The 25,696-nt window shown below is 47.0% G+C and overlaps 1 protein-coding gene across 1 annotated transcript in view; it reads left to right on the top strand.

Moving 5' to 3' along the window:
* EHMT1 (euchromatic histone-lysine N-methyltransferase 1) overlaps nucleotides 1–25,696 on the top strand; it is a 73,830-nt gene that overhangs the window by 37,616 nt on the left and 10,518 nt on the right. The window contains exons 10-17 of the mRNA XM_006900619.1: nucleotides 2,315–2,458; nucleotides 9,463–9,689; nucleotides 10,584–10,757; nucleotides 11,425–11,507; nucleotides 11,712–11,818; nucleotides 13,152–13,274; nucleotides 18,910–19,011; nucleotides 19,533–19,637. Of these exons, the coding sequence (XP_006900681.1) occupies nucleotides 2,315–2,458; nucleotides 9,463–9,689; nucleotides 10,584–10,757; nucleotides 11,425–11,507; nucleotides 11,712–11,818; nucleotides 13,152–13,274; nucleotides 18,910–19,011; nucleotides 19,533–19,637 (1,065 nt within the window). The remainder of the gene's footprint in view (nucleotides 1–2,314; nucleotides 2,459–9,462; nucleotides 9,690–10,583; nucleotides 10,758–11,424; nucleotides 11,508–11,711; nucleotides 11,819–13,151; nucleotides 13,275–18,909; nucleotides 19,012–19,532; nucleotides 19,638–25,696) is intronic.

Below are 25,696 nucleotides of genomic sequence, written 5' to 3' on the forward strand. Positions count from 1 at the left end.
AGTTTCTCCACAACCTCGCCAGCATTTGTTGCTTGCTGTTCTGTTAAATTTTGCTATTTTGACTGGGGTGAGATGATATCTCATAGTTGTCTTGATTTGCATCTCTCTTAGAGCTCGGAATTTTGAACATTTGTTCATGTGCTTGTTGGCCATTTGAATGTCTTCTTTGGTGAAGTGTCTGTTCATATCCTGTGCCCATTTTTCTGTTGGATTATTCACCTTGATCTTGTTGTGGTGCTCAAGTATTTTATAAACTCTAGATATAAGTCTCCTATCTGACATGTCATTACCAAATACTTTTTCCCAGTCTGTGACTTCCTTTTTACCCTGTTGGAGAAGTTTTTGAATGTGCATAGGGATTTGATTTTTAGAAGGTCCCATTCATCTATTTTATCTTCTCCTGGTGGTATATTTTTTCAGGATACTTGGGAGACTGTTTTATGTTCTGGATTAGAACTACTAGAATTCTTCCAAGCTTTTCTTTAATGAAGTTTATAGTCCTTGGTTTTAGTCCTAGATCCATGATCCACCTTGAGTTGGTTTTTGTATATGGAGTGAGGTGTGGATCTTGCTTGAGTCTTCTGCAGATATTTTTCCAATTTTGCCAGCACCATTTGTTAAAAAGGCTGTCGTTTCCCCACTTAACTGATTTCATTTCCTTGTCAAAAATCAGTTGACCATATGTAGATGGGCTGATTTCTGGGCTCTTAATTCTATGCCATTGATCTATGTGTCTGTCATTGTACCAGTACCATGCTGTCTTAACCACCACGGCCATATAGTAGGATTTGAAATCAGGGAGTGAGATGCCTCCTACCTTTTTTCTGTTTTTGAGGAGTGCTTTGCTTATTCAGGGCTTCTTTCATTCCAAATGAAACCAGACATTACCTTTTCCATCTCCTTGAAGAATGGGATTGGTATTTTTATTGGGATTGCATTGGACGTGTAAATTGCCTTTGGTAGTGTTGCCATTTTCACAATATTGACTCTTCCTATCCATGAGCAAGGGATATTCTTCCACTTCTCCAGGTCTCTTTTTGTTTCTTGTAGTAATGGCATAGTTGCTTTTTTAAATGGACCTGTGGTTCTTTATGGTGATGTTTAGTAGTTTTATTCGTACTTTAAATTATTATTTTAAGACTTTATGTTTTGTTTTCCAATAAAGTGACTTTTGGTAGCACAGCTCACTTGAACAAAAACTTCTTGGGATCCTCAATAAATGTTAAGAGAACAAAGGAACCCTGAAACCAAGGATTTTTTAAGATACCTCGAGGAGCACTTTTCCTTACCTATTTGTTTTTTCCTTGTTCTGCTCAGTTTGATTTTGTCCCCTCCTGGAGGCTGCCCTACCACCCTGGTAACCAGTGAAAGTCCAGGGCTGTACAGCGTGTTGCTCTTGTTCCCAAGTCTTCCAGCCTTTGGGTGATCAGTAGTCTCCTTTTTGGCCAGTAGCAGCTCTTTCTGACAGAGCTGACCAGAACCACTGCAGCCCGAGTGTGGGCTGTGGGCTGGGATAGGCGTTGGCCATGTGAATGAGGGCTGCCCTTCACCTTGGGCTCTGTTGGAGGACATTTCTAAACACATCTGTGCACATTTACTCAATGACATCTTTGAGGTCTTTAAAGAGCAGTAAGTATTTGCAGATTCACATTTCCAAATTTAATTAGCACAAAACTGCGGTGTCAGGTGTATCCTCTCCCCTGAAACCCTATGCTGGGTTGCAGAACACAAGCACTGTAACACAGCTCCTTGACCACCAGGATGTTTGGACCTTTTGTCATTTGGACTCCTCTGTTTGCTCTGCTTGTTGGTTGTGAGTGAACTGTACAGAGTGAGCAGGTGGCCCTCCACCAGTTACGTTGCAGAGGTCACTCCAGCTGACATTTCTGCCCTCAGCCTCTTACAGGCCCTTGAGGCCCCATGCCTCCCACCCTTCTGTCTCATCGGGTCACCTTTAGGTGACTCTGTCACTGGTCCCCCCTCTAGCCCATGGCATTTTTTCTGGTTTGTCCCATTCTGCTGAGTGTGCTCCCATTTCCCTTCAGTTCCCAGGCTCCTGGCATTTTCCTCAGTTTCTGCCCGAAAGAGGTGATGGAGCAGTCTGCCCCCCTGACAGTACAAAGCAGACTCTGCACTCTGTCACGCTCTTCATGTCTTCCTCCAGCTCTTCCTCTAGCTGTACTGAGTTGGAGGAGGCCTACAGAAATCACTGAGGCAGCAGGCATGCCCAGTGGCTACTGTGTGCCAGTATCTGCTCCTTGTGCCTTGAGGACGAGCAGGCACCCTCTTCAACAAAGCCTCTGTCTGTCTGCAGCTCGGCCGGTGCACCAACAGTGTGGCTAAGCTAGAGCTGATGCGCCCTTCCAACCGAGTGCCGCTCCTAGTGCTGTGCGAAGACCATAGGGCGCGGATGGTGAAGCATCAGTGTTGCCCTGGCTGTGGCTACTTCTGCACTGCGGTGAGTTTGAGCTGGGCTCACGCCGCCCAGCCCCGTCACCACCCCTCCCCCCCCCCCATCCCCACCCCCTTCCCCACCCCTCATCCCAGCCCCACTTGACCTCAAGGAGCTCTTCAGTGCCCCTCTTTGTTCGTCCTGGGACTCATACTCCCATGCCTACTTTTCAGCATCCACCTTGGGCATAACATGGTGCTGTGGCTCGGGGTGGAAATGACATGGCTTCAGTGTATGACCACAGGCCTGTCCACTTGTCCCATGCGTCCTGTGTGCCCGACACTTGCTGCTGCCTGCAGACTCCCTGTACTGGTTGGTTGAGTTTTGTCATTGCACCCAAGGTCAAGAGACTCAACGTCTAGTGGCCTGTTGGGGAGCTCCTTACCAGGTGTACACTCTTGTGAGGGGACTCTGCAGCAGGAGCTTTTTGTCTCAAGGACACCTTCATTGTTCCTGTCCCTTCAGTCTGAGAGGACATCGGAGGCCTTACATCTCTGGCGTGCCAGATCACCTTGTGTATGTGTGTTTGGGGGGGGGGGCAGGGGGCAGGTCTTATTTCTGTGCTCCCTCTGATTTCTCTCTGGGTCACCATTGGTTTTTGCTCTGACCTTTTCCACATGACCTGTCCCCACTCTGACCTCTGCTGTGTAGAAGGCCTTTCTCACTCTGACCTTTGACCTCTAACCTCTGCTATGTGACAGGAAGACGCTGTGCCCACCTTACCTCTACAGTGTGACAGAGGCTGTTCCCATTCTGACCTCTATATAGTGTGAAGGGCCTGGCTGCCCCTTGTTTACATGTGTGTTTTTCTGGTACTTAGTAGGGGGAACCTGTTGGTGTCTCTTCTGCAAGTGGCTCTCCCTGTCTTTGTATCCATTCTTCAGTAGGTGCCTCTGCTTCTGCATCCTTTGAGCTTGAGTCCACATCCTTGATCTGCCATGCTTATTAGGAGTTTTACCATATTTGTCACTTTGCTTTTTGAGTGAAAGTTTATAAATCATATGATTTTTTAATACAGTGATTCATATGTTTTTTGGGGGAGGGGGAATGGAGGTCAAAAGATTATAATCCAGATTAATAACAGAATATAGTCAAGATCGCTCCCAAAATGTTCATACAGACACCTTAGGCTTGAGCTTCGTGGCTCTAAGTTCTCAGTCTTGCCCGTAATGGCTTCCACCCTGCAGTTGTCCTGCCAATATTGGCTCTTCACCCAGTTATCCAACAAAGTTCTCATCCCTGCCAATATTGGCTGGTTTCTTCCCTGGCCTCCAAGGTCTCATCTCACATTACCATCTCATGGCCGATCTCTAGTTCAGCCATGGTGGCTGCTGCTTTCTTAAGGTGTGTTCTACGTTTTCCTTCTTTTTCACGAGGGTGGGAAAGTCTCTTTATTCTTAACTCACAGGGGAAGATGCGTCTCTGCAGCAAGAGCTGTTCAATTTATTGGCAAGACTACCCAGTTCCCTTGTAGATTGTTGAGAATGGCCAATCCTATTGTGCAATTGTAGATAGCCAGCCCCCTTGTAGATAGGCTAATAAACCCCATTCACATAGTCTTGCCTCAACATGGTCAGTCATGCACATTCAAATAATGCTAGAAAAGTCCTGTTAAAAGATAAACTCCATAGGCTTTTCAAGCTGCTAACATTCACATGAGAAAATTAGCTTTCTCCTTACAGTATACAACAGTGGTATTTGTGAAAGTATGTAATCAGCAACTTTATTCCTCATTCTTCAGTCTCCCTCATTTTTAGGTAGCCAAGGTTTTATTTGCTCATCTCTGTCAAACCAGTATTCTGAGGAAACAAGCACGTTCCTTTCTCTGAATAGTCTTCTGTTCCAGTCAAAACTTTTAGCATCTGTATCTATAAGCAAAGCCCAGTCAAGAGTAAACTATCACATTGCAGCCATCAACACTAGCACATATGCACACCCATGTCTATTACTGCATTATTTACAATAGCAAAGAGATGGAAGCAACCCAAGTGCCCATCAACAAATGAATGGAGAGAGAAACAATGATATATTTATACAGTGGAATACTAAGCAGCACTGAAAAATAGTGAACTTGTAAAAGATTATACAATATGGGTGACCCTGGAGGACATCATGCTGAGTGAAATATCTTAGTCACAAAAGGACAAATACTGCATAACACAGTTGTTAAAAAGTGAGTCTGACTTGGGGAGTTGGGAGGAGAATAAGATAAGAATGGATAGATAATGACCATTGCATTGGAACAGATGAAGAAAAGAACTGTTTAAAAGGACTTTATGATTAGGCATTATACATACTACTACAGCCCAGAATATGAGGTTGCAAAAAGGATGGTGGGTGGTGGGAGGAAGGTAATTGTGCAACAGAATGAATGAATATTTAAAAAAAAAATAAATCTGGAGGAGAAGGGAGGGGGTAAAAAGTGCAACAATGAATGAATGAAAAATTAACTTTTCTGTAGACTTTCATTAAAATCATAATTGCAATAAAACTATTTAAAAACAAAAAAACACTAGCACACAACATGAAACATCGTGGGTTCTGCTCAGCTCACCTCAGTCCATCCAAGGCTATGTCCAAATGGGCATCAGCTGCAAATTCAAGAGTCCACACTTCTTCCTGAGTTCTAGACTGACTGGCCACTTCATTCAGTATTAGCTCCCATATGAGACCAAGTCAACAAGATGGGGTCCACATGACTCCCTGCTTCTCAAAGATAGCAACCCTTTTGTGCTTCCCCATGTGTTTGTGCATGCTAGGTCAACGTGTCCAATCAAGAAGAGACATGCTTGTCTGTCTGTCTGTCTGTCTGTCTGTCTCTCTCCCTCTCAGTCTCTCTCTTCCTCATTCTGGCTCTTAATTCCACTCCATTAAATCCAGGTGGTCACCACAAGCGTATACCTGCCAGCTCCCTTTAACTTCAGGTCCTGAAAAGGGGCTCTTACGGGTATCAACCTTACCCTGCCTCAGAAACCAAACTGTTTGTTCCAGTTTTACAAGGTCAGAGTATCTATCTCTCTCTCTTTTTAATTCTTGTTCTCTTTCTTCCACACTTGTACACAAAAGTCCAAGGAAGATCTATTTTTTTGTTGTTGTTGATGTTAAGTGCTGTCAGTTAAGTCTTAGATAGCGAACACCTGTAACCTTCATGGTTTCTCTAGGTTCAGAGTTTCTAGAGGCAAGCTATTTCGGGAGTGGAAACCACTTCTGCTTCCAAGCCTGTTTTAATTTGGAAGCTCCACCAAACACTGTCCACCATGGTTAAACAGTATCGCATTTGACGCATTAGTGTCCCAGTGTTTACCATCACAGCAACCACATAATTACCTCTGTTCAGCAAATTGACAGACCAGTGCTATACTACTTAGAAGAATGTTTGACTGAAAACAATGAAAACCACATGCCTTTTTAAATACTGAGGCCAAATCCAGTCAGGTCTTGATCAGTTGTAAGCAACAGTACACACCCAAGCCCCAATCAAAATATAAAGCATACCTTTGTAGAATCCAGCTGCTCTACTCATCTAAGGAAGATCTAGTCAAATACAAATCTCAGACTGCTGGATGTGGCTTAATCTTCCATCTAGGCCAAGCCCAGTGCTCTCTAATCAACTGCTTTGAATAAGCTTTTCTCCAGGACAAATATATACCTCTAAGTATATTCAGTTAGCTTCAGGGCAGATCAGATACTTTCAAGATATACAAGGGTGGACTTTCTCCTCCCATGGGATTAACTTTCTCTGAAAACCCACTATAGATTTGTTTCTGACTGGATAATACACAAGAACAGTGGAAATCATTTTTACCATACATCTTAACGTTGTTGTTATGTGCCGTCGAGTCGTTTGCGACTCATAGCGACCCTATGCACAACAGCCCTAAACCCTGCTCTATCCTGCGCCAACCGCACTGCCTCTGACACTCCCATCCCTATTACCCCAGTCACCGAATCAATCCATCTCATAGAGGGTCTTCCCCTCCTGCGCTGTCCCTCCACCCTCCCAAGCATGATGTCCCTCTCCAAGGACCCGTCCCTCCTGGCAACATGTCCAAAGTATGTCAGATGAAGCCCCAGAATCCGTGCCTCCAAGGAGTAGCTTGGTTTTACATTAGCAAAAACCCTAATTATTTATACACTATATCTTATCATTACTGTATGAACAAAAAACCCCCAGTAATATTCATAAAGTTAAGTTAGCAAAAACCTTAACACATAAACCTTTTAAGGGATTAACAGTTTCAGCTTCCATCTCTGCTACCAGGCCATTTTATTCCCACATGTGCATGGAGCCTAGGGCCTGTGTCCTGTCTCTGGTCCAAAGTTTCTTTTCTTTCCATTTTAGCAGCATCAAAAGTAGCCATTTTAACTGCACTTTCTAAAACCCTAACTTCTTATAAAATCTCACATTTCTGTGAATCTGGAGCCATCCCATGGAATCCCACTCCTGACACTAACTGTAAACAGAGCAAAGGGCCGTGTGGGGACAGCCATATCTGACCTTCATCAGCTTCACCAGGGGAAGCTGCCCTCTGCCCCCATCCACAGCATCAGTAACTCAGAAGCAGTTACCGTGAGGTCAGACATGTCCCCACACACTCCCATACCTCCTCCTGTTCGTCTTAACACCAGTCTTACTGCTTTGCAGGGTCCAGAATCCAATGTGATAGCCAGCAGACCACAGAGAACCATATTGGGAAGTCAAAAGGTTATAATCCAGATTAGTAAAAGAATATGGTTAAAACAGCTACCAGATGTGCACTCAGGCCCCGCAGCCTCGAGCCTTGGGGCTCCAAGTGTTTCCAAGTTCTCAGTTTTGCACTATTGCCTTCCCCCTCCAGTTATCCAACAGAGTTCTCAGTCTTGCCAGTACTGGCCCTTGCCCGCTCCCACCCTCCCTCCCCCAGGTCTCATCGCGCATCACCATCTCCTGTCAGATCTCTGCTGGAGCCATGGCTGCTGCTCCTGCCTCGAAGTGTGTTCTACACGTTCCTGCTGCCTTTCCACTGGGGTGGGGAAAGGCTCTTCTTCACGCAGGGAAGAACATAAAATGTTGGTTTTTTTAAATAAAATTTTTTATTTTAATTGTGGTTTTAACAAACATTTTCAGAAAAGTAAGATTTCACTCATTCATTGTTGCACTTTTCCCCCACTCCCTCCCCCAGTATGCTTTGCAACCTCCTATTCTAGACTTGTCATACACATAATGCCTAATCATATATTCCATTTAACAGTTCTTTCCTTCATCAGTTCCATGCAGTGTTAATTATCTATCCACACTTTTTGTATTCTCCTCCCAAACCCTATTGGCAGTCCTGTTTTTAAATCAGTGGTGTAATGTAGTATTTGCCCTTTTGTGACTGAGATGTTTTACTCAGCATAGTGCCCTTTAGGCTCCCCCATGTTGTGTAATGTTTTACTAGGTCCTTGTTTTTCAGTGCTGCGTAATATTCCATTGTGTGACTATATCATAGCTTTTTCTGTCCATTCAGTTGTTGATGGGCATTTGCGTTACCTCCAGATCTTTGCTATCATAAATAATGCTATATCACCTATAAGAATGGGTGAGGGTGTGTCCGTTTCTGTCACACCTCTTTCTTTGGATTATAGACCTCATAGTAAGATTCCTGGACCCAGTAGTATTTCTATTCTCAGCTTTTTGAGGAAGTGCCAAACTGCTTTCTGTAGTGGTTGCACAGTTTACGTTCCCATGTTGTCTTTTGGGAGCTGTGGGGCATATGTTCAGATGTATGGAATCCTGTTTAGTCTTATCATTTCTGTCATTGGAATGACATTACACGATGATTCATCACTCTGATAACACATAATGTATGCTCACGTACTCCCCTAATTTTTTCCTCACATTTTGGCAGCTTTGTGCATGAAATACGTGATGTTTTGTGTGATCCTGACTTTGTAAAAGGAAGCTGTGGTGGCGTACTCCTTAGAGATCTGTACTGCTGACCCCAGTGGTGCACCCTCCATTGGTTTCAGACCCACCAGTGGTGCTGATAAAGGAAAATGGGTATTCTCCTCCCATGGAATTTACGGTATCCAAAAACCTGATGATTCCAACTCAGCAGCAGCAAGTGAATTCTGTAAAAATACTGTGTGTACCAAAATATTATAAGGCCCAGAATTAAGGCAGACCATAACTCAATTGTATGTTTAGTGCTTTATAAGATTTACTAGCCCCTCCAAGCCTCCCCGCCCAAAAATATCCCCACACAACCCTAAAACTCACAATCTGGAGCAGACACTGTACTGCAGAGCATCTGGGGCCGGATACTTTGTTGTCCATTTCTTGGAGCATATGAGCATGGGGCATGGGGACACCCAACTCCTGTGTGCTCTTGCTTGGAGGTCTGATGCACTAGTAGATGATGGCTCCAGGTTTGTTGGTAGGTGGGGTTCACGTAATCTCCCTGTACAGGATTGGTGGAATGCGGTTCAGTTCCAGAAGCCTCTTGTGAGCTTTGGTTGGATGTATCTGGTGAGGTCTCATGGTGGGATCCTTGTCCTGGCACTGTGTTTAGAGAGGATAATGTGGTGAGAAGGCACTTTATCTGCCTAATCGTGTAAATGGACAGAAAACAGAAAGTAGCACTAGCCAGTATTGCAGCATACTGCCTGTCTGGGGGATTTGTGCCTAAGGATTGAGGGCTTGGGGCAGGGGGAGATGTCTGAGGAGTGAGGGGCCGGGGCAGAGATGAGTCTGAAGCTGACATTCAGGGCAGATGCTAATTAATAGATTACTGGATCTATTCTAATTGCTAGGTCTGCACAGAGGGCTGATTCGCAGATTCTCCTTATTAGTAAGGCCCCTTATTCAGGGCAGCATCCTGAATCAGGGACCCTCAGCTGACCTAGGGAACCTGGGGGCGGTGAGGGCGATGAGGCCACACTGCTGCCCCAGCAGTTTCAGGCTGTGTCTGGAGTGTCTTGGTCTGCAGGGCAGCCTGTAGGGTAGTGTTGGGCTGCACATGTCCACAGAGCAGCTCTTCTCCCCACAGGGCAGCTTCATGGAATGTCAGCCCGAGAGTAGCGTCTCCCATCGTTTCCACAAGGACTGTGCCTCTCGGGTCAGCGACGTCAGCTACTGCCCCCACTGTGGCGAAGAGGCCGCCAAGGCCAGAGAGGTGACCATTGCCAAGGCCGACACCACTTCCACCGTGACTGTGGGGTCTGGACCAGAAAAGGCTCCCGTCACTGAGGGCAGAGCCGACACAACCACTGGCAGGTGCGCTTGGGCAAAGAGGGCTTGAAGGGACAGAAGACGGTGAAAGTGTAGGGTGAACACAGGCCTGTGTGCCGTCTTGGGCCAGGCATCCTTGAGCCTCTGCTGAGCCCAGTTGTACTAGCCCAGCCATGATGTTGAGAGGGGGTCCCACTGAGTTGTCACTGCTTCCCACCGTTTTTATCAGAGCATTTCTCACGGATGGGAACCAACCCTGAAGCTTGTTTGTGTACCATTTGCCTTAGTTCTGGGGCTCAGTGGCTCAGGTTGAGCCAGTCTGACATACTGCTTGTAAATGCAGTGCTATGTGGCGTCCCATCAGTAACTCAGCCCTCCCCAAGCTAGCCATCTCCATGTGTTGGAAATGGTAGCTTTTACCGTCCCCTTCTTCTCCTCTGCATTGTTGGTATTCAGACTGGCCTAGCAGCACTCCGGGACCCCAAGATGTACGTATAGAAGATAGCTTAGGAGAGCTAGCTGGAATGCTTTTAGCGTGCGAATCGGGGGATGGCCAGATCAGTGATAATCCCTAGTGGTCTCATTACCTGCCAGAGATTGGAAAATGAATTGGTGTCCAAGAGAAAGCCCGCCGTGGTACTCATCACACCGACCAAGGCACAGGCACTCAAGGGAGGGTTGATGGGAGACCCGTCCAGTCGTCTCCAGCTGAACCCCGGGCATGTCGTCTTGTGTTGGTTTGTGCTTCATTACTGTCGAGCATCAGTGCTTATGAGGCCCTCTCCCGTTGAGGTGGGGCATTAGGCGATAGCTTCTCTTAAAAGCACATTTGAATGTAAGTCCATGAGAATTGCTCTGTGTGTCCCCACGCTCAGGATCTTTCTCCTCCACAGCTATGGTCACCTAAGCACTGTGTTTCTATTCTCTTCATCCCTGCAGTGGTGCTGGGCCTCAGCTTGTGGAGGGAGACAAGCTGCAGAGTTCGACCCTGCAGCCCCCCGAGGGGTTTGAGCTGTCAGGACCATCGGGACCTGTGAAGCCTCCAGGGGGCCTCCCCCAGGGGCTGGGCAAGGAGACCCTGGAGAGTGCCCTCATTGCACTGGACTCAGAGAAGTAAGCCCCCTGCATAGACCCAGGGCACCCAGGTGGTCCGCATTCAGTCTAGACCCACCAGTCCTGAAGCCCTCTGGGTCTACAGAAGACGTAGGTGCCCCTTGGGAGACCAGGTCAGGAAGCCTCCCTGGGGGAGGGTTCTGTACTAGGCTGTGTGGATGGGACTGGTGTCTGCTGTGAGCTCTACTATTAGGCCTGCTATCTCTGAGCCAGCTTCCAGGACTCCTTGTGCAATGATTAGGTGCTGGCCAGGCCCAGCCTCCTGCCCCGCCATCCTTCCCTCTCTTGTTATTTATCATAGCCAAATGGTCCTTCCAGCCTTTGGTAGCTCTGGGCCTCTTCTTTCAGCATGACAAGATCATAGATAATCTGCTACACATAGCTGGTACCACTCAGGCCTCTCCTAGGCCTCCAAGCCTCATTTGGTGCGATATTGGACCATGCAGCCCTCTCATTAGACGATCTCTGCCTTTTGGATGGACAGAAGCACCAGGCTGACCACAGAGCCAGGCCCAGTCCTCTTATAGACCCCTGCAGCTTTGGGCAGTGAGCCTTCCAGGATGGCCAAGGCCTGGGATTGATGGCCTAGGGCCTGCATCCTCAGACTGACTTGGGGCTGTGTTACTGGTCACTGCCTGGTGGTCACTACCATGTGCTTCCTCCACAGGCCCAAGAAGCTGCGCTTCCACCCCAAGCAGCTGTACTTCTCTGCCAGACAAGGCGAGCTGCAGAAAGTGCTGCTCATGCTGGGTGAGCGTCCATGCTGCCACCGGACCTCGGCTCCCGCGCGGGCTCCACACCCCACCCCGTCCTGCCCCCATCTCCACCATCACATGGGGCTCCATATTACCCCTCACACCTCAAGGGGCTCCCTGCCACTTACGATGCCTGGGTGTGGTCCCTGGATGATGATTTGGAGGTGACAAAGTGACCACTGAAGCTGTCTGTCCACAGTGGATGGGATCGACCCTAACTTCAAGATGGAGCACCAGAGCAAGCGCTGTCCACTGCATGCTGCTGCTGAGGCTGGCCACGTGGATGTGTGCCACATGCTGATCCAGGTGACCCTGAGCTTTGAACCCCTCCAACCCCCCACCCACCCCCCGACCACACGTGAGCTTGGCAGTTTGTATCTTGGTGGCTTGGGGTGGGTAGCTCCTGGGCAGAGGCCAGGATTCCAGGGCTTAGTGTGGGTGTGGGGACCAAATGATCTCCTCTCAATGGGGTTCCAGCACTAAGGCGGTTGAGAAGGAGGAGAACAGTCTTGGGGTGATGCCCTGTCTCACACCTAAGGTTTTGTGTGCACATTCTTTTTTCAAGAAGCAGGAGTGGCATGGGGTTTCTGAGGGTATGGTAGGAGATGCGGTGGTATGTAGGCACCCTAAGCTGAGCGCTGTCAGTTAAGCCAACTGGTTCTGTGAGGGTGGGCAGGATTGACAAGTGGACTGTGTGGGGATGGTGGCAGGGTCAACAGCTGGATGCTGTGGGGACGGGACAGGTCATCCGCTAGACTGAGGGTGGGGGCAGGGGCAGAGTCAACAGCTGGACCCTGCAGAGGCGGTAGCAGAGACTAGCAGGGTATTATGAGGGCCACCAGATGGTGGCATCTAGGTAACTTTTGAAAGGTCCTTTGCCCTGCTTTTTAAAAACTTTCTTTTGTGATTTGATGTACCTTTGTAGAGCTACTTGATTTTTCATTCAGCAGTTTGCACACATTATGTTTCGTGACAGTGATTATAATCCCACACAGTAAAACAGCACGCTTCCCTCTTCCTCCCTGTTTTTCCCGTCTCCATTCCTCCTCCTCACCTGGTCGTCAGACTTCCTCAGCTTTCTACGCGTGGCCTCCATGGTGGACTGTTCTGAGCCTTCCTGCTGGGTATTGTCAGTCACCTTGAAGGCCTGTCTTGCTTGGCTGGCGTTGAGTCACAGATGATTTCACCTTTTCTTTGTTTATGCATAGAGAAGTTAATAATTGTGGAGTGAGCCCAACATGCCCCTCCATCCCCTGGAGGATCCCCAGAGGTGGGGCTGTCTGGCCTTTGTTGCCCCTCTCTTACTGCTGAAAGAGTTTAGAGCATTGTAGCCAGTGCTGTCTGCTTCTAGGTTCCTGCAGCCTGGACTCTTAGTCAGAAACCAGGAACCTCCCCTCCCTCAGTTGCAGGCCAAGGGAGTTAGTGTCTACATGAGGTGGGTTCCACTGCCCACTTCTTGTTTTGAGGTGCCATCGTAGTAGAAGCTGGGTCTGTCTGATTGCTCAGAGAGAGAGCTTACTCGGAAAAGGGCGATGTGTCCCCACTCTTGTGAGACCAGAGCAGCTGCCGTGGTGTGTCGAGGGTGCCGACGGGTCCCTTTGTGGGTGCTCCTCTACCCACACTGCTGTCTGTGTTCCAGGCAGGTGCCAACATCGACACCTGCTCTGAGGACCAGCGAACCCCGCTGATGGAGGCCGCAGAGAACAACCACTTGGATGCAGTCAAGTACCTCATCAAGGCAGGCGCACTAGTGGACCCCAAGGTACATCCACGGAGCTTCCTTCATGTCAGATACCTTCCCTAACCTGAGCAGTGGGCTTCTTGGTGAATCCTGCCCAGAGCCACACTGCGTGTGGTCCTGGTGGTTTGCACAGTCTGCACTGTGAGGGCTGTATATACTTGTTCTGCGTGGCAGCATCCAAGGTGTGCACTACAGTGTCTGCTGGGAGATACAGAGATGTGGGCAGTGCTGGGCCGTGGCATGGCTGTGGGACCAGCACCTTCATCTGGTGGGAAGACACGAGTGACCGCCTTGGATCTGAACAGTCTCCCCATTTTGCCCTTCACCAGGATTGTGGGTTTTGGGGCCGCGGAAGGGTCTCTGGTCATAGTTGGTGTGTGCTTATCTGTAGCATACGTCACAGCCTCAGCTCTTTGGAGTGTGTGTGCTCAGGAAATAGGCTTAGAGGGTTTCTACTGAAACCCACGTAGAGTCCAATGTGCGTGTGAGTGATCGACGGAGGCGGGATTGTATGTCTGTGTCATTTGGTCTTAGGGTTCTTCTAGATGAAAGGGGAGGTCTGTGTGTCTGACACCACTCCACCACATTCACCCTGAGGGTGGAGCTGATGCATCGAGGCATCCACCTTGTGATCTGAGGGAGTAGGTGTTGGGAGAACATGTGTGTGCTGTTAGGCAGGGAGACACCAGGTCTCTGAGGCTGGCTAGCTGCTGATTGTTCTGTGGGAATATTCTATATAGTCAGGCAAGAGACTGGAGCTGGGGTCCTGAGACGATTATGTTATATAGATGTGAGGAGAGAATGGTGTCTGATGTGATCATAGCCACACCCTCTGCCCACTGGGCCACAGCCTAACCATAGCTTAGTACACTCTGCTGGTTGTTAGGTACTCACTCAGAGCAACCCTGTGAACGATAGATCTGAATCCTGTTCTGTTGAGCCCGTTGCTGCAAACCCTTGATCCACCCCTTTCATCAAGGATCTTCCTCTCCTTTGTTGATCCTCCCCCTTTCCAAGCTTTGTGGCCCTTTCCAACAGTGTGTCCAGAATATGAGAAATGAAGCCCTGCCGTCCTTGCCTCCCAGGCGTGTGCTGCTTGCACTTTCTCCAGGACACATCTCTTTGTTTTTTGGACAGCCCTTGAGATATTCAGTGCTTTTCTTCAATACCACAACTCAAAACATGTCAAGACCAAGGTGAATGTAAGAAGAGACTGTGAATACTGCACTACAATGCCAAGAAGCCAAAGCAAAAGGGAGAAATCAAGACAGTAAGGAGCTGAACAGAAGATTTCAAAGGATAAAGACAAAGCAAAGTATTACAATGAAATATGCAAAGAGTTGGAGTCGGAAATCAAAAGGGCCACAGTCACTCAGCATTTCTTTTTCTTATTTTATTTTTTTTTAAAATTTTATTATTTTTGTGTGAGTGTACCGTCAAATCAGATCTGACTGGTACAGGAGGAGATTGTCCCTCCTTTCCCGGCAGAGCATTTGGTGGATTCGAACCGTGCGCCTCTGGGATTGTAGTTGCAGCTCCTTGCCACTAGGCCACCAGAGCTCCCCACTCAGCATTTCTTAAGCTGAAGGAACTAAAGACAAACTCAAGCCTTGAGTTGCAATACTTAAGGATGCTATCTATGGACAGAATATGAAATGATTCAGAAAGCATTAAAAGAAAATGAGGTGGGCTTCAGGGCAGGCCTGCTGCAGCAGTACTGGGACAGCCCGATGGCACTGACTGCCACTGCACGGCCTATGCCAACACAGGCGTCAGCAGCACCACCGGTGTGGTCGTCTCCACCTACAGCCTCTCGCTCAAACATCCCAGCCACCTTCTTCGAAGCGGTGGCCAGGGCAGGATGGTACATGTTTACTGGATTGGCCATCAGTGCTGTTTTTGGCCTGGCCTCCTTCATCAGTGCCCAGGTCCGGGAGAAACTTGATGACCACCTGAACTACTTCATTAGAGGCTGCGCTGGAGGCCTGACCTTGGGGTTGTGCATGCACAGCTACCACGTGGGCACCACAGCCTGCGCATATGTGAGAATGGCCATGGCCGTGGTCAAGATGGGCCAGCTGGAGGGCTGGAAGGTGTTTGCGGAGCCCAAGGTGTTCAGTCTGGAAGCAGATCGGGCTGAAAATAAACTGTGCGTTTGTGTTGGGGAGGAAAAAAGATGGAAAGAGTAAACAGTCACTGTACTAGAAGGAATTGGCTGACAGAGAAGAATTTTATGGAACAGTGTATGATCAAGAGCCTGTGCTCTGAAGGAATCGGCACTAAGCAAATCCAGAAATTAACAGCATACCAATTGACCTATTTCGACAAACGGACACCGCCCTGTATGCACTCACCGAGTTGTGCCAAGAAATCTGAGGACAGTCACCTGGCCAACTGAGTAGAAGAGATTCCAGTTTATTCCCATTCAGACAATATTATTAATATCACATGCAAGCAAGATCCTGAGGTAAGTGATCCAGAAACGACCAAAACAGCCCATCAGCAGAGAACTGCCAGATGTACAGGCTGGGTTTAGAAGAGGCCGTGGTACTAGGGACATTATAGCTGATGGTAGATGGATCTTGGCTGAAAGCAGAAGGTACCAGAGGAATGTCTGCCTGTGTTTCATTGACTATGTAAAGGCATTTGACTGTGTGGCTAACTCTGAGAGAATGGGAATCTTGGAACACTAGATTCTGCTTATGTGTAACCTATACTTGGACTAGGAGGTAGTTGTCAGAACGGAGCAAGGAAACACTGCATGGTTCAAAATCAGGGAAGGTGTGTACACCAGGCTTGCATCCTATCTCCATACCTTTTCAGTCTATATTTGGAAGAGATTATTGGGGAGACTGGGCTCTATGCGGAGGAATATGGCATCAGGATTGGATGAAAACTCATCAACAACCTGCATTATGCAGATGACATGACCTTGCTTGCTGAAACTGAGGAAGACCTGAGGTATTTGCTGCAGAAGGTCAAGGATTGCAGTCTTCAATATGGTTTAAAGCTCAATATCAAGAAACAAGGATTCTCACCACTGTGCCAATTAGAAGCATCATTATAGACAGTGAAGAGATTGATATTGTTAACCACTTCAGTTTGTTTGGCTATACAGTCAGCACTCTTGGTACCAGCAGCCAAGAAATCAAAAAAGAAATTGCATTGGGAAAATCTGTCAAGGACCTCTCCAGAGTACTGAAGAGCAACTGTGTTAGTCTAAAGATTAAGGTGCATCTGATCTGGGCCATGGTCTTTGTAATTACTTTCTGTACATCAGAAAGCTGGACAATGACTAGAGATGGTAGAAGGAGAATTAATGCCTTTGAGTTGTGGTGCTAGAAAAGAGTATTGACTATACCATGGACTGCTAGGAGACAAACAGGTCCGTTCTGGAGAGGGTGAGACCAGGCTGCTCCTTGGAGGCAAGGATTCTGAAGTTTCTTTTGATGTGCGTTGGGCATGTTATAATGAAGGACCCATCCTTGAAGAGGGACATCGAGCTTGGGAGGGTAGAGGGACAGCACAGGAGAAGACAACCCTAGATGAGATAGATTGACACAGTATAAATGGGGTAATGGATGTAAGTGTGAGACAGGCTCAGGACAGGCAGGCTTCAGAGCTGTTGTATATAGGGTTGCTATGAGTCACAAGCGATTCAATGACACGTAACAACAACAACATGTTCACTGCTCTGTTCACCTAACAGCCTCTTAATCTAGGTATAAATTTCTTTTTTTTAAATACACAATATAATTTTTTTAACGTCAGAAAGGATTTATTTTAATGTTTTTCATTGTTGCACATTATCTTCCCCCGTTCATCTCCCTCTTCCACCAGCCCTTCCCACGTTGCGCTCCTTGTTCCAGATTGTTGTCATATGTATAATACCTGATCTTATATTCTTTTCTGACAGTTCTTCCCCTCATCTGTCCTGATGCAGTGTGTATTACCTATCTACTCTTTTCCCAACCCCTCATGTCAATCTTATTTTATAATAGCGGTGTTAAACAGTATTTGTCCTTCTGTGACTGAGATCTTTAACTCAGCATGTCTTCCATGCTTACCCATGTTGGGTAGCATACGAGTTCATTGTTTTTGAATGCCGTGTAATAGTCCATTGTGTGGATGTACCACAGTTTTTCTGTCCATTCATTTGGGGATGGACACTTGGGCCTCTTCCATCTTGTTCCTGTTCTAAACCGTGCAGTAGTAAACATGAGTGCATACATCTGTTGGAGTCCTGGCTCTGGTTTCTTCAGGGTATATTCCCAGTAGTCGAATTGCTGGGTCAAATGGTATTTCTATTTCCAAATTTTTGAGAAAGCTCCGGACCCTCTCCATAGTGCTTGTGCCCTTTTACACTCCCACCAGCAGTGAAATTAGTTCCGGGCTCTCCACAACCTCACCAGCATTTGTTGTTTGCCGCCCTGTTCAACTTTGTTACTGTTGCTGAGTAAGTTCAAGTTTCACGTGAGCACAATTCAGTGTTCTTGGATTCTTCCCCTGTTCGATGTTAGCCGTAGTGAATGATGGTCCACGTTCACTGTCCCTGGTGCCTAGGCTTTTCTCCCTAGCTCCTCTTCCTCCACCACCCTTTCAGGCTCCTGGGGCACGGCATCCCTGTGGGACCCTCGCTGTGGATGAGCCCCCCTCAGGCCCTCCCTGCTGTTGATCTACAAGGACTGCACCTTGTCCTCATCCATCAGCCCTTTCTGACCTTAAATATGTGGCAACTCTCTGGCATCTCAGGACATACTCAACTATACCTATCTAAATGGCTGTCAGAACAAACCCTTCAGACTTGCATCTGTGTATTGTATGTTTAAGATCCCGTTAAGGTTTTCCCTATCAGGGATCTGCAGTTTGGAAGGTGGGCCTGTCCTGAGGTTTGAGATTGGCTGGAAAGTTGAAGGTTTTGCTGAGATGTTTCACAGTGCACAGTGATGCCAGGACCTCTTCTGTGATTGTGGAAGTGAGAGAAAGGGGAGAATAAAGGACAAAAGTCAAGAATGGAGCCCGGGACTCAGAGCAATGGGCGTGTGCGCACACGCGTGTGCCCAAGTGAACCTCATTGCCGCTGTCACAAGACAAGCAGCACACTGGCATGGGATCATGAAGGGCTTTAGTCACGCTCAGCACTCGCCTGTGGACATGGTCTGCGTCCTCCCATGCTGGGAAGGGTGTCCTTGAGGAAGCAGAGCTGAACCCTGGGGCCTGGGTTCGCCACCATCAGGCTGTGCTTGGTGAGCCGAGCAACGTCCCCTGACCTTGCCACCATCCTCTCCCATCATCTGCGGCTCACGGGAAGCTGCACAAGTTCTTTAGCACCACTTCAGACATGCGCCCGGTGCTGAGCAAGGGTCCAGAGTCAGCCACTGCCTGTGGCCTCTGCCTGTGGAGACATGCAAAGGTCAGGGACCTGGTGGATTGTGTGGGGTCTTATAGCTACACATTGGCTGTTGAGAGTTATGGGGCATCCTCAGGGCACTGGTATGGGGACATATCAGTATGTGGTCTGGTGAGGAGCCTACGGCCAGGCCCATGGATGAGGCTGGTTGTGTGACTGTGGAGTGTGAGCCCTTGTGGTCATCATTGTAAGGGGATGGCTCGCTGAGCTTGTCCTGCTGGGACCTCAGATACATCTGTGTTGTAGGACGCAGAGGGCTCCACGTGCCTGCATCTGGCTGCCAAGAAAGGGCACTATGAGGTGGTTCAGTACCTGCTCTCCAATGGACAGATGGATGTCAACTGTCAGGTGTGGGCATACCCCTCCCTACCCCGCCCTCATTACATTGCTCCCACTCCTAATAGTCTCCTCCACCTGCCTTCTCCCCTCCCCTATGAAGACAGCTCACTAATTCCCAGCCCCCAGGATTGAGGCTGGACTCCTTTACTCATCTCCTTTCCTAGCCTGCTCCCCACTCCCTGCCCCCTGGTCACTGTTTCCACTGTCCTCTCTTGGGCCTGCTGACTTTTCACACTTGGCTCTACCCACCTGACAATGGACAAGGGGTCCGTTTTGCTGTCCCTCTTTGGCGCATGTGGGTCAGGCCAGGCCAGGCTCACTCTGGCTTTGGTCCTGGCTCTGCTGCCTTACCTGGGAAGTTCCCTGGGGCTCTGAGAGGTCTGCATGAGTCTACAGTATGTGTTTGCTGCACACCTGAGGTGCCCCTGTGGACCTTCTGCAGGATAGATTGATTCTAAACTATGCTTTGCAGTCCACCTTTGGACTTACCTCAATTGCTGTCATAGTCTGCTTCCTTCTTTTGACATCAGGATGATGGGGGCTGGACGCCAATGATCTGGGCCACTGAGTACAAGCACGTGGAGCTCGTGAAGCTGCTGCTGTCCAAGGGCTCTGACATCAACATCCGCGACAATGTGAGTGCCTGCCTGTGTTGGTGCGCTGTTCCGTGTGGCAGGGACAGGTGGGGTCCCTGTCCTGTGGTGGTGCCTCCGTACCATATGGTGGGGACAGATGTGGGGTTTCTGACTAGTGGTAGTGTGCTGTCCTGCACAGCAGGGACAGGTGGGATCCCTGCCTCATGTGGTGGGGACAGGTAAGGGGTCCCTGCCCTGTGGTGGTGCCCCTCAGCATGGCCATGGCTCTGCCTTTTCTTGCCTTGGTTCAGCAGGTGTTCTTCCATGGAGAAGGAGGTGCAGAGAGAGCCACATGTAGCCATGAGTGAGGTTTCTTTTTCAGAGTTGTGTCTGGATTGAGGTCGTTGTCTCTCCTCTCTGCTCCACTGTCCAGGGATGCAGTCTGTGGTGGTGACCCATGCCAGTGTGGAAGGCAGGGAAGTGAACCACTGACTGAGTGCTGATTCCCTGTGCTGTGATTTAGGATGTTGCACTGTTGGTTAGTTTTTCAGGATAAATTTATGTGTCCAGAGAATGGAATTTGGGGTCATAGTGAGGGTCTCCCAGCTCTCTCCAGCCTGTGAAACCTTTGGGGTTCCGTGGTTCTAATGAACAGCAGACAACTGATGCATTTACGGCAGAATGGGTTCCCGGGAACAGGGACCAGCCATGTACCACACTTGTATCACCTGCAGGACACCTAGAAGGTTAGTGTTCTCACCTGCTGCTGCCCAGCTGTGGAAGCCCTTCCATACCCACGGAGGGCCTCTGCCTCCACAGACAGCCCAGTGTGGGTCCCAGGCCTCCCAGGCCCATTCCCAGCATGAGTACCGGGATACTGTTGTGAAGAAAGCCTCAGCTGGGTAAGAGGCACAAGCATAAGGACGGAAGGGACGAAAGGCTAGAGTGGACTCCAGCATAGTGAGGCAAGAGTCTTTGTCTTGGTGACATTTCTGTACATGTCCTGGAACTTGGTGAGCAAGTTGAGACCATACATTGACGTCCTCAGTGCGGAGCTGGTGCCATGCTGTGGTAGTACATCATGGCACTCAGGAAATAGAAGCTGTGAACTGGAACTGACTACAGTAGGAGAGTTGGTCACACTAGAAGCTTGTTCATTTGAAAGATAAAGTACCCATGTCATTTTGTTTCATTTCCCCAATTTGACTGCTGTGTAGTTGTTATACTTGGTGGATCTGTGAATAAGTTATAAGCCCAGACCCACTGCCTCAGTCAGGATGGTGCTGTGTTTATGCTGTGTGTTCATACTGTGCTATGCTTGCTCTCTTCCTAAGCGCCTTCCATTGCTCACTCGCTCCCCTCGTCAGTGGCTGTGTCTGCTTTCATGTAGACAGCATCATCCTACACACAGGCTCTGTTATTATTTCTGGTCTGGCATTTTCCAGGCAACACAGCTCTTCTGAGACACATCCGTGTGGTGGGCTGACCATTAGCTGTCTCTTCACTCTTGTGCTGAGGAGTATTCTGTCCTGGAGGGCATATGTATCCCTCACCTTTTGATGAACCTCTGGTAAAGTTTTAGACTGCTATGAATCCGGGTATTGTTGGGGCCACCATCTTGCTCTGACCCTTTGCAGTCAGGCAGAGCAAAGGAAATCCTGCACAGTCTTGGATCTTCTCACTCGCGGCTGTGTTTGACTCCATTGTTGCAGCCACTTCTTTTGACCCATTTCATGAAGCATCATCTTGGTTTTTGCTCACCCTCTTGCTTCTTGCATGTCTAAAAGTTGGATAGTGATTAAGGATTGCAGAAGAAGAACCAATGCTTTTGAGTTGTGGTGTTGGAGAAGAGTACTGAGTATCTCATGGATTGCCAGAAGAACAGACAGATATGCCTTGGAGAAGATGCAGCCACAGTGCTCCTTAGAGGCAAGGATGGTGAAACTTTGTCTCATGTACTTTGGGTCTGATGTCAGGAAGGTCCAGTGTTTGGAGAAAGACATGCTGGTGGAGAGTCAAAGAAAGAAGACCCTCAATAAAGTTGAGTTATCGTAATGACTGTAAAAATGGGCTCGAGTAGATCAGGGATGTTGAGGACAGCACAGGATAGAGCAAACTTTAGATCTCTTGTTGATAGGGTTGCTATGCGTTGCAGTTGACTTGATGGCACCTAACTATAAGCATAATACCCTCCAGGGACTGACTCCCTCCTGATAGCATGCCCTAGATATGTGAGATGCAACCAGCCTCGCCTTGTTTCTGTGGAATGTTGAGGCTGTGCTGCTTCTGAGACAGTTCAGTCATCCTCCTGGCAGTCCACAGTTTATTCAGTTATTCTTCATATAGTACAGCTTTTTGGATTAAATGCTCAGCTTACAGATATGTTATGAATATTGTGAGGAAAGGATGTAACAGTGATACATACTGTTTCTGGTTTTAAAACACAAAGTATCCCCTTGTTCTGCTTAAACGATTGCCTCTTGTTCTTTGTATGGATTCTGCAAGAGCACAAGTCAGTATTCAAGAATTTCCATTCTTCTCCATGTTGTACATAATGTGTTAATGAATATCTCTATAATCAGTGAAGCACAAATCATCTAAAAGTCGGCTAAGAGCTCCCGTGGTTCAGTCTGTAACTCAAGGGCCTTCAAATTACATGCAATTTTCTGCACAAAGTGGCATGTGTATCTCACACACAATAGAGAGAGAGGCATGCCTCCACACAGCGTGGCACGCAATTACACAGTCTTGCCCCACATACGCGCAGAATGACATGCATCCGCTCAACAAAGTGGCATGTACCATCCACACACAGTGGTGCTGTCCATCGGAGCACATTCTGTGGACTCTGTTGGCGCTGCTGTGTGTAGTGTTTGGCTGCTAACTTGAAGCTCAGCAGTTTGTATACATGTGGTACCTACCAAGAGAAAGAAGAGCCGTCTTCTCCCATTCTAAGCTTTAGCACCAGAAACTCAGTAGTCACCATGAGTCAGAACCAACCTGTTGGCAGTGAGTCTTAGTACGGTTTATCCATGTAAGTGTTGGGATTTTCTAATACATTGTATTAGATTTTGTTAGTTTTCTAATAAATGGACTATTGTTGCTGTCCACCATTGAGTTGGAACTGATCCTTAACTGACCCTCTAGCAGGTGTCAGGCCCAGTAAACCACACAAGAAGAGATTGCCCATCCTTTTTTTACCACGAAGCAGTTGGTAGATGCGAACTGCAAGTTCTTGGGATTGCAGTGCAGTGTCTTAACACTAGGCCACTAGAGCTCCTTAAACTACTGAGGTCAACCGAAATTTTCTGTTTTTCATATGATGTTAAGTTTTGTTTTCGGCATAAATAAGGACCTACCACGGAGTTAGTGCTGACTCACGGGGGCCTTGCCTGTTCCTGTGTCGTCCTCAGTCACCAACACCTTCATGTCTGTCCTGCAGGCCATTGTGTCTGTTCTCCCACACTCTCGCTGGCCCTACACACCCCGACAGAATGGCCTGATGACCCATGTTGAATGAACCCTGAATCCCTGGTGAGGCCATGTGTGTACATTGGGCTGCCAGCTAAGGATCTCCTGAGGAGCAGCTAGCATGTCCAGAAGAGCACGTCGTTTTTTCATTATCACCTGAGGTCCCTTCCTAGATGCTCTTAGTCTAGAAGATCCCCTGAAACCTGCTCACGATAGGCATTGGAAATAGAGGTGGCACATAGCTCTCCATTTCCAGCGTCACAGCAGTGAATAAACCTTATTCTGCTGATGGCATGCAGGCAAACAAAGGCCAGGGTTGCTTTATAGAGGCTAGCATAAAGTAAAATTTTCATTTCACTAAACTCTACAGTTATTAATTATTACCTGAAAGTCTCTTATAGAGTGAATATAATTTTGGTAAAGTGGTCTTGGGGGGGGACTATATAACAATGAAAAAAAAACATTTTTTCCAAAGAAAAAGGCTAATTGGGGGCAGGGAAGAAAATGTGCAACAATGAATAAATAGAAATCCAAGTTCTTTATAAAGTTACAATAAAATCTCAATTTAAAAAAATATTAAAAGTATCCTGAAGTTCTACTTTAGTAACGTACTGTGTCTGGTGTCTGGTGTCACTCACCATGGGTTGACTTTTTATCTTTCTTTTTTTTTGGGGGGGGGGGAAGTCAATGTTTATTTACTTTTATTACATTTACTTTTAAATTTTACTACATTTTATTTTTGTTGCATTCACATTTATTACATTACTAACTACAATGTCTAAGCAGATCCTTATTGTATCTTACTGCTACACAAACTATTTGCTTGGAATATAGATTGACTAGATATGGAGAAAGGATACACATCTCTGATGCACATCTTTCCTGATTTTAAACCAGGCAGTGCTCCCGTGCTCCATGCAAACAATAGATTCTGCATCTAGGTATAGATTCCACATGAGCACAGTTAAGAGATTCTCATTCTTTTCAATGTTTGCCATTAGTTTGTTACGATCCACACAATCAAATGTCTTTGCATAGTCAATAAAACACAAATAAACATTTTTCTGGTATCCTCAGCTTTCAGCCAGGACTCATCTGACATCAGCTATAATATCCCTGGTGCCATGGCTTCTTCTAAACCTCTTGTGAACTTCTGGCAGTTCCTATCAATGTACTATTGAAGCTGATTTTGGATAATCATAAGCAGTATTTAGTTTACATGTGATAATATTGTTGTTGTTGTTTTACCATTAGGTCAGAATCGACTCATAACTGACCCTCTGGTGGGTTTTCAGAGGCAGATTGCCCAGCCTCTCCTGTTGAGAGACTGGTGACTGGTGGCCTTGAACTCTGTGCCTTAGAGATTGCAGTGCAGCTTCTTGCCACTAGGCCACCAGAGCTTTGTTTCTTTCCTTTTCATTTTGGTAGGTTCCATTGTGATGTCACCATTTCATTTCTTACTTGAGACATATGTGTCTTTTCTTTCTTTTCATTTGTTAGGTTTGCCATTCATTTGTCAATTTTATTGACCCTTTTGAAGAACCAGCTTTTAGTGTTGTTGATCGTTTCATTTGTTTTTCTATTTCATTCATTTCTACCCTTGGTTTTATAATTTGCTTTTTTTTTAGAGGTTGTGGAGTTCGTTGTTAATTTTCTGCCTGTTGAAAATGTTGGCTTAAAAAGCTGATTTTAGTTCCTTTTTGATGTGATTGCTTATTGCCATGGATTGACCTCTGAGTACTGATTTTGCATGCCTCTATAAACTCTGTCAACTTTGCTAAATGTCAGGGGTTGTGGGGGAGCTTCAGGCATTTTGTTCATGGGATCGCTATAAGTTGTGCTACACTCAAAGGCAATTGACAGCAACAACAACAACATACCAAAGGTTTTGGTATATTGTGTTTTCATTCATATTTGTTTCAAGAAACTTTTTTTTTCTTTCATTTTTTTAAGTTTTTTTCTATTGCCGCTTGTGATCAAGCAGGGTGTTAGCTTCTAACTTCATTGTTTGTTTGTTTTTTTAAAATCATTTATTGTTTTCGATTTCTGATTTTATCATATTGTGGTTTCAGAAGATACTTTTATAGTATTTCAGTGTTTTTTAAATGATTTCACTTGCTTTGTGATCTGACATACTCTTAGAGAATGTTCCATGTGCACTGGAGAAGAATAAATCTTTCACTTCTGTTGTATTAGAGCCAGTTGGTTGAATACATAGCATCACTCTGCAGCATATTTGTTGAGTGTTTCCCTAGTCACCCTATCAGTGGGAGCTGTGCGTTGAAATGTCCTACTACTATTTTGGCGCAGTTTGTTTTTCTTTAATTCTGTTAATGTTTGTTTAGCCTGTTTTGCAGCTCTGTCCTTTGGTGGGTAGATGTTAATTAAGGTTACGTCCTCTTGTTCTGTTGACCGTTTATAAAGCTTTATATAGTGCCCTTCCTTGTCATTTTTGGTGATTTTTATCCTGAAGTCTATTTTACCAGAGAGTAATACTGCTGCCTAGAGCTCTGGTGGGCTAGTGGTGAGGAATTGTGCAGCTAACACAAAGGTCCACAGTTGGGATCTACCAGCTGCTCTGCAGGAAGAAGATGAACAGTCTCTTCCTGTGTGATATACTGCCTCTGAGAACCTGCTGGAGGCTGAGC

This window comes from Elephantulus edwardii, unplaced genomic scaffold (assembly GCF_000299155.1).
Source record: "Elephantulus edwardii isolate Elephantulus edwardi_28Jun2011 unplaced genomic scaffold, EleEdw1.0 scaffold00289, whole genome shotgun sequence".
Taxonomy (NCBI): domain Eukaryota; kingdom Metazoa; phylum Chordata; class Mammalia; order Macroscelidea; family Macroscelididae; genus Elephantulus; species Elephantulus edwardii.